General features: G+C 66.8%; 1 protein-coding gene across 1 annotated transcript in view; it reads right to left on the bottom strand.

Annotated features, from left to right (window-relative positions):
* Window positions 1–8,346, bottom strand: part of SEZ6L (seizure related 6 homolog like) — a 28,633-nt gene that overhangs the window by 4,143 nt on the left and 16,144 nt on the right. Inside the window, exons 7-12 of the mRNA XM_044440963.1 lie at window positions 7,423–7,556; window positions 4,607–4,799; window positions 3,792–3,977; window positions 3,531–3,696; window positions 2,704–2,870; window positions 260–454 (exon numbers count right to left, since the gene is read on the bottom strand). Coding sequence (XP_044296898.1) covers window positions 260–454; window positions 2,704–2,870; window positions 3,531–3,696; window positions 3,792–3,977; window positions 4,607–4,799; window positions 7,423–7,556 — 1,041 coding nt within the window. The remainder of the gene's footprint in view (window positions 1–259; window positions 455–2,703; window positions 2,871–3,530; window positions 3,697–3,791; window positions 3,978–4,606; window positions 4,800–7,422; window positions 7,557–8,346) is intronic.

The raw sequence follows: 8,346 nt of genomic DNA, 5'->3' as shown, positions 1-8,346 counted from the left end.
CGGGGGGGGGGGGGGGGCAGAGCCGGGCAGGCCGGGCAGGCTGTGAGATCGGCAAGCCGGTCGCCACGCCCAGGAGAGCGCACGTGGCGAGTCCCACCAGCAGGGTCACCCCACGAGTAAAGGCCCCCCCCTCGTGAGCGCAGTGGCATGCAATGCCCGCTTTCACCCCGAATGCCCCCTGCAGAAATGGCCAATCTGCGCCTCCAAGCCCAGGGGCGCCCACACTGCTTCTCCCCCCGCACCCGGCCCCCTGCCTCACCCCTGCACAGGGGCTCCGTGTCGTTCCAGTAGGGGTCCCTGATGTTGATGCACTCAATGGTGGCCGGGCCTTGCTCCAGCGAGTGGCCGGGGTCGCAGGTGAACTCCACGATCGCCCCCAGGTTGTAGGTGGGGTCGGAGGTGGTGAAGTTGCCGTTCTGGATGTATGGCTCGTAGCAGTGGCCCTTCTCGAAGGCTTGGAGGGAAGGGACAGCGGCTCCAGGCGGCGCTCCAGGCAGCCCCGCTCTGCCCCACCCGCGTCTGAGTGACCCCGCTCGCCCCCCCCCCAACCGCTCGCCCATAGCTGGACTCCTCGGTCCTGGACAGGCCAGGGCCAGGGATGACCGAGCGCTCCAGAGAGCGCCGGTGGTCCCGGCCTTCAGCCTCCCAGCTACGAGGCCAGCCTTCTGCTGTGCTCAGAAGAATGGGACTGCAGCTCCCATCACCCCCAGCCTGCATGGCATTGGCTGCAGTTCGGCAGGTCTGGGCGGTGGGGCCTTGCGGCAGGCGGGGCTGCGCACGTGGGGGCTTCGGCTGCCCTGCCGCCACCCGGCTGTCCCCGGGAGCTCTCCAGGGTCCTGCAGGGGGTCTCCCCGGCTGGCTCCTTCCCCGGTCCCTGCTGGCCCAGCCGGCTCTGGCAGCGGCCCGTGCGGTTTGGAGCCCGCAGAACCGGGGGAAGTGGGGCAGAGGCTGCAACGCGCGGGCCGGGGGGGGGGGGGCGCTCGGGATGCCTGAGCCAGGGGCTGCGCCGGCATAGATTTGTTTCCGGCGTGGAAGTGGAGCAGGAGAGGAGGACGAGGAGGCTGGGAAGCAAGGCAGCGTTGGAGAAGGAGCCGCCTTGGGGGAGGCCTGGCCCTGGGCCAGGAGGAGGAGGGAAATGGAGGGCCCGAGAGTGGATGAGCTCCCGCGGCGAGCGAGGAGGGAGGAGAGGAGCGCAGCGCCGGCCAGCCTGGCTGTGTCTCATGCCAGGGCACCTTCTGCCAGCCGTTCCCCTGCGGCCCCCAGGCTGCTCCGAAGCAGCAGCCACGCGCCCCCTTCTCGCTTCCCTGCGTCTCTCCAGACCATGCCATGAAGGGCTGGACCGGCCCTCTGAGGCTGGGGGGGGGGACCAAATCTCCCTGGAGAGGCGGCCTGATCCATCCATCCCCCATCCGGCCTAATTAAAACAGGACTCTGCTGCTAAGGGAGATGGACAGGATCCATCCCTCAGAGCGTTGGCCCCCTTGTCCTTTAATCAGGGGAGCTGAGCGGTAACAGCACCAAAAACAGAGGCGCGGGGGTGGGTCTGCCTCTGGGCCTCCAGCCAGGGAGGGCGGGCGGGCAGGCGGATGGGGCCCAGGGCCAGGAAGGAGGGGCCCCAGGCGGCGGCAGTGGGGCTGCGCGAGCGCCTGGGGACTCGGACGGGGCCGTGTCGGAGGGCAGCCGTGGCGCTCTGGACACGCGCGTGCTCTGGTGCCGCACATGCACACTCAGAATCGCCCACTGATTATCCACACGCAGAACTGGGGCTCGGGGTGGCGGGAGTTCCCGAAAGAGGCGTCCCAGCCAGGGCGAGCCGTTCGACCAAACTCAGGAAGAGCCCAGACAACGGCCCCGGTCGGTCCCGGGAAGCTGGGCTTTGTGTGGCAGTCACTGATCAAGGCAAACGCCTCCCTGCAGGGGAGCCCCCTCCTTAGCTGGCCCAGTTGGCCAGCGCTGGGGCCGGAGACCAGGTTGGCTCCCTCTCTCGGCCTCGGGCGCTGTGCCACGTCCGTGGAATTCCACGCGAGCCAATTGCTTCGGCTGCAGTTCCGCTGGAGACAAACTCCCAGTCTGGGAAGCCTTTTGTGTGAACAAGGGGAAATAAAGTGAGGGACAAATTGACTCTTGATCCAGGAGCAGAAGAGGCGAGCAAACGGCGATGCCTCGTTCCGCATTCGGTGCCGTCCAGATGAGCTGCGGCTGCTGTGACCTGCTTCACAGCTCTTGCCTGCATCCTGTCCTCTTTCTGCATCTGCCAATTTATTTCACTTCTCTGAAAAATTAAATCTACCGTCCTGGGGAATCCAGGCCCGCAGAAGGCGGACCCTGCCCCGCTGCAGCGGCCTCTCCGTGCTGGGGGAACGCCTGCGCTGGGGGGCGCGCCCTCCCCCTTGTCCTCCTTGTCCGGGCTCCCTTTGTGCCTCTCCCCACCTCACTTTGGCTGCTCCGTGCAGAATTTCGGCTCCCACACACCGTTTTGGTCTCCCCTCCCCCCCACCATGGGCTCCACACATTTTAGCCAGGTCTTCCCCAGCCTCTCGCCCCCTCGCTCTGAGACCCGCACCATCTCTCCCGCCCCTGCTGGGGTCGCAGCACTCGGTGCCAAGATTAATTGCCCTGATTTGCAGGGGCAAAGTGGCCCACCTCCCCGCGGGCAGGGTGGCCAACGGGCGGCGCATGCCCAGGGCGGGGAGCAGGCCTCACCTTCGAAGCGGATGTTGAACGCCGCCCCCGAATCGTGGCCGTCCGCCACATAGTCGATGCGCAGGACGTGGCCCTCGCTGATCACCCCCTCGAAGGGCACCACGTCGCCCCGCTGGGAGCTGTAGAGGACCGCCGAGAGTTTCGTCTCTCCGTCGTAGACGACCATCCTGTGGCAGCAGGAGGAGACGGCGCCAGGTCAGGACGGGCGTCTCCTCGCATGGAGGTGGACAGGTGAGCGAGGCCGTCATCGGGAACGGCTGGGGCCCCGTCCTCGAAGGGGCCGGCTGTCTCCCGGGGGACCTGCCCCGCCGCTCACGTCGCAGGTTCCCCGGGAGGCCCGTGCAGGGCCCTCTGGTCACGTGCCCCCTTGTCCCCAAGGTCTCCCTTGGAGGTGACCCTCTGGCCCCCTTGCCGAGGAGCGTGGGCAGGGGGCTGCTCCAGAGCGGGCCCCCTCAGTGGTGGCGCCCGAGATCTGCAGCCGCCGCCCAGGGACCCTCGCTGGGTGCTTGCACCATGGCCTTTTCGCCACTGGGTGAAACTCTGAATTTTCCCAGGCTTCTGAGCGACTCGCCTTTGTTTTTAAATGTGCGTTGCTTTTTTGGCGGCTCCCGGCTGCTCGCTTTTCTCCTATTTTTTAAATTCTGGTTTTATTTTGCTCTGGACTTTCAAAGGCATCATGTCTTTTTCCTCCAGTATTTTAGGGCTTCTGCTCTAAACCGAATGGCATCCCAGGCGGCCTCAGTTGAGGCCGGACAGCCTTGGTTTTGGCGTGATGCGGGGGGTGGAACGTGGGCGAGGTGGGCCCGCGCAGGCGGGGCCGGACTCACCGCTGCCTGTCCCGCAGCTGCAGCCTCTCGAAGTGCAGGTGGAGCTTCTGGCCTTCGGGCGCACCGACCGTCCACACGCAGGACGTGCTCTCGGTGCGATTCCTCCCGGGGGTCGGGGCCAGGATGCGGCCGAGGGTGGCGTTCCGCACGGTTCCCCCGCAGGGTGCTGCGGAGAGCAAGGCCGAGGCGGCTGGCGTTGAGCACCACGCGGCAGCTCTCCTTCAGCAGGCGCCCGCCCCTCTCCCACCCAGCCCCGCGCACCTGAGCAGATGGGCGCCGGCCAGCTCCAGTGCGGCTTCGAAGCGTTGATGCAGGTCACGGTTTCGGGGCCCTCGAGTTCATAGCCCAGGTGGCACTGAAAGCGGGCTGTGCCGCCGGAGTGCAAGCCCATGACGGTGACTTCCCCGAAGTCCGGCCTCCGGGGGAAGCTGCAGCTCAGCATGAAGACTGCAGGGGGCAGAAGGGCACATGGGCGGAGAGGCCCAAAGCACCGAGCAGAGCCGGAGGCGTGCAGGGCCGGGCATTGCCGCTCAGACCCGCTCTGTGTGGCCAGTGCCGCCACCCGTCAAAGGACACAGCCGGAGCGGCCGCCTGGCCTCCCGAGCCGCCTCTCCTGGGACCGAGGACGCACAGCCGTGACGGGGAGCTGTCGCCCCTTCGCCTGCACCAGCTCTGAGGTGGCGCTGGTGCAGGGGGAAGAGGGCCTGGAGGCGGAGAGGGCGCAGCCGGGCCCTCCATGGCGCTGGCCAGCCAAGGTGGGACGGTCCTGCCCCGCTGCTCTGCGGCGTCCATCCCGGCACCCTCCGGATGGGTGGGAGCCCGACCTCGAACCTCCCTGGCCAGACAATGATGGGGCTGCAGCCCAATGTGCCGGGAGGGCGATGAGCACGGGGCAGCCTGGCTGCCGGCTGGACCTGCACTCCGCCCAGCCCCTCCAGTGGGGCATGAGGGGGAGGCCCCCAGCGGCGCCCCCCCAAACTGGCTGGCCCTTGACTCGGCACCCAAGCACCCGGCAGCTGCCGGCTCCCTCGCTGGGCCAGAGGAGCCGCCCCGCCGCCGGCTGAGGCAGCACCCACCTTGGTAGTGCAGCTGGAACGTCCCGGTCACGTCGTCCTGGAAGGTGCGGAAGAGCACGGAGATGGTGTTGGTGGGGCTGCGGATCACCTGGCCCTCCACCAAGAGGGTGTGATTGGCCAGGACCACCAGGCGCTCCCCGTCCACGCCACGGATCGAAAGCACTTCCCCTTCGGACAGGTTCACACTTTTCACCTGTGTGCCAGGAAGAGAAGAGTCTGTCAGGGAGCACAGCCGCCCCGCCAAACCGCTGCCGAGTGAGGGGGGCCCGTCCCACCTGCATGGGCCTCCGTGGGCCTCGGGCGCAGGCACCCCCGGGCTTACCTTTGCTTTAGCTCCTAGAACAGCTTGCCCCAGCCTGTCTTGGCTGGGGACGATGGGAGCTGGTGTGTGATCTGTCTGGGGGTGGCGGCACCAGGTTGGGCATGGTGAAGGAGCACAACCCGGGCAAAAGATGATTCGAGCTGCTCACAGTAGCGACATCTTAGCAAGACACCCCTGAAAGATGCGGGGGTCTGACAAAGCCGGCGGAGCAAGAGATTTGGCAGGAAAATGTTCCTGGGTGTTGAAGGCGGCGCTTTTAGTGGGGGGGGGGTTGCAATGGGGGGCATTTTGAGCCTGCATTTGTGGCTTGCATGGTGTGGTTTGCCTGTCTGCAACAGCTTAACTTCTCCTTCCCTCCCTCCCTCCCTCCCTCACGCATGCACGCGCACACTCATGCGCACGCAGAGGCCTGGGCGAAGGGATGGGACACCAGCAGTGCCAAGAGGTGGAGCTGCAGCGGATTCAGGGCCCTCGTGCGGAGCGGCTGCAGACGGCGGGCCGGCCGGCCCGTCTCCTGCTCAGGCCCAAGCAGGGGGCGGCAGCTGCTCCAGCCCAGCTGCTCTCAGGGCAGCCCCCTGCGCTCGGCCCGGCAGGTGTGCTGGCTGCTCCGATGGGCATCCTTTTCAAGACCCCGGCCCGGAAGGCGTGAGGGAGGAAGAGGAAGGAGGCCGCTAAGAAGCATCAAAAGGAGCAGTTTGGGCTGAAACAGGGCGCGAGAGGAAGCAGCATTAATCTGGGGACCTGCCGCTGCCGCACAAGGACCAAGCTGTCCCGCAGCTGCGGCTGCACCCGGGGCGATGGACTCGATGCAGGCCTGGGCTGGGCTGGACCTGGCTGGTCCTCCACGGAAGCTGCTGGGTGGGAGACGCAGGGCTGCCGGGAGGAAGGCCCTCTTCGGACGGTGCGGAGCCTCACTGTGGCATTTGCTCCTGCCCACTGGCACGACGTTATCCCGGGATTTTGCATGGGACTCCTCATCGCGCTGGGATCCCCCCCCAGAGCACCTTCAAGCAGCAGCCCTGTGGGGCTTTGTGCCATCAGCCTGTCCTCCCAGCAGGGGGCAGCATGGCTCGGTCAGTGCGCCAGCGCATGTTGCAAATGGCCGGGCTCGCCTGTGGTCCGTTGGCCTGCCTGGAGGCCCGCCCGGCCCAGCTCGGCGGACTCTGACTGGCAGCAGCCGCTCCCCTGGCCAGAAGACCAGCCGTTGCTGGGGCTCAAGCCCGGGGTCCTCCTCGTGTGGAATGGGGGTCTCTCCCCGATGCCCACTTGCACCCTCCCTCTCTTTTCTGAAGAAGAGTGGGCCGGGGATTGGCGTCTCCTTGCTTTTCATACGCCTTGCATGCTTTTATGTCTGTGGGAGGCTTTTTTGTTGGTTTTTGGTAATCTGCTCCAGGAACGGTTCAATCTGAGAACAGGGAGGAACAAAAAGGCCAGCCCCCTGCCAGTTTAGGGGTGAAAAAGGCCTTCAGCTCCCAGCATGCTCGGCCCGTTTCCTCTCGAAATATGCTTCGGGCTGCTCCTGAAGGGCTTAGCAGAGCGCCCAGAAATGGGCCTTCTTCTCTTTCTTAATCCCTTGAAGGAATCTGCCGCAGCCAGCTCTGGAGCAGCTTGCCAAACCCCTCGAGGAAGACGGGGGATCCATGAGCACGTGCAGAGCGCCTTCCCCTCGCAGCCTGGCCTGGCAACCTTGATCTGGGCCAGCAGCGGCACCACCGCTTCCTGGCACAGGGGCGAACTGGCCCGCGCTCGAGCGTTGCGCATAAACGGGTCCCTGGGCCGCAGCGCTGGCGAGGGCACCCGGTGCGCCGTGCAGAGGCCCGCGAGGTCCCTCTGCAAGCTGCTGGTCCCTCTTTTCGGGGTACTTGAATGCGGAGAAATGCTTAAAGGAACCGGCGAGTTCTGCTCCTCTGGTGCGGCACTGGCTGCGGAAGGGCCTCGGGAATAATGAGAAGAGGGCAGGTGCTCCGACGCCCCTCCCGGCCGGGGTCTCCTCTGCGGCTGGAGGGAGGGAGGCCGGCCCGGCCCTTCCCAAGGCCACCCCCCCCCCCCCAGGAGACCGGCTCTGGTTTTTGAAGCAGGCAGCTTGGCAAAGCCAGCCAAAGAAACCCGCCGGGCGTCTTTGCCAGTTCCTCCTCCTCAGCGTTTGCGTCTGCAGAGCCAGATTGCTGGGGGCTGCCGGGCGAGGGAGGGAATGCGCCCCCTCCTTGGCCCCCGCCTCGTGAAGGCAAATGCATCATGCCAGCCTTCGCTGGGATCGGCTTAGTGGTTCCCCTCCCCTCCCCTCCCCTCCCCGCCCGCTGCTTTCTTTGATCCTTTAAGCTGGAGGGATGTGATAAAGGGCGACCGTGGGATCGATTGCAGACGCTGCCCCGGCTGCCTCCGCTGGGAGCCCTCCTTGGTCCCCCCCCCCGGCCTTTCCGAGGCCTCGCCCAGAGCCGGGTGCCCCCCCTCGTGCCCCAAGCAGCCCACCTGGGGGCAGGCCCCGCCCCCTCACCTGCAGCTCCACGCCGTAGCCCGTGTAGACGGTCACGTTGAAGGTGCACTCCAGGAAGCCGCTCTGGGGCAGGGGCGGGTAGTCCGTGGACTCGATGTAGCCCTCCGGCTCGTAGAAATTCACCCCGCACAGACCTGGAGGGGAGCAGGCGTCATCCCCGCAGAGCGGCAGAGCGGCGGGCTGAGCCTCGGCGGGGACTGGAGGGGCCGGGCTGGCGGGCGCCGCCTCCTCCCCGCTTTATCCTCCCCGAAACGACCCCGGAGGCGGGTGAGGCAGAGGGTCCGCACCGGCCAAGCAGACTTCACGGCCACGTGGGGATGAGAGCCCCTGTGCCGCACTGGCATCTAGGGGGCAGATGGGCACCGTACCTGCGCCATGGCGGCCAGCGCAGGCCCAGCTGCACACAGGTGTGCTCCACCTGAGCCATAGGAGTGCAGGGGCAGAACAGCCATGCAGCCATTTGTTACGATAGCCAGATGGAGCCTCCAGGTTCAGGGGCAGTATACCCCTGAAAGCCAAGCACTGTGGGGCAATAGCCAGCAGGGCTTGCTCTTTCCCACCCTGCTCCCAGGGGGTCCCCGAGTGCACCCGGCTGGGAAGGGAGCAAGATGCCGGCTTGAGGGCTGCAGGAGGGCGCTTGGCCCAACACGATGGACCGCCGGCCCTCATCAGCTCTTCCCGGGGTCCATCTTGCTCTTACTCATCGCATGCTTTGAGCGCCCCCCCGCCCAGCTAGGGGGGCTTGCTTCATGCAGCAGGAGCGCTCTCCCTTCCCGGGGCCGCCCTCCCCGCCAGCCGGGGCCACGGGCTCCTGCAGCACTGCCTCGTCGCAGGTTGGATGCCGCCAGCCGACCGAGGGGCAGGCAGAGGAGCGGGGCCAGCGGTGGCCTCGCTGTTCGCAGCTCACGCACCCCCCCCCCCCCC

The sequence above is a fragment of the Varanus komodoensis genome, unplaced genomic scaffold, assembly GCF_004798865.1.
Source record: "Varanus komodoensis strain SLA01 unplaced genomic scaffold, ASM479886v1 scaffold38, whole genome shotgun sequence".
In the NCBI taxonomy this organism is placed as follows: domain Eukaryota; kingdom Metazoa; phylum Chordata; class Lepidosauria; order Squamata; family Varanidae; genus Varanus; species Varanus komodoensis.
The sequence above is the reverse complement of the archived record's forward strand: the minus strand, read 5'-3'. Positions and strand labels throughout refer to the sequence as shown.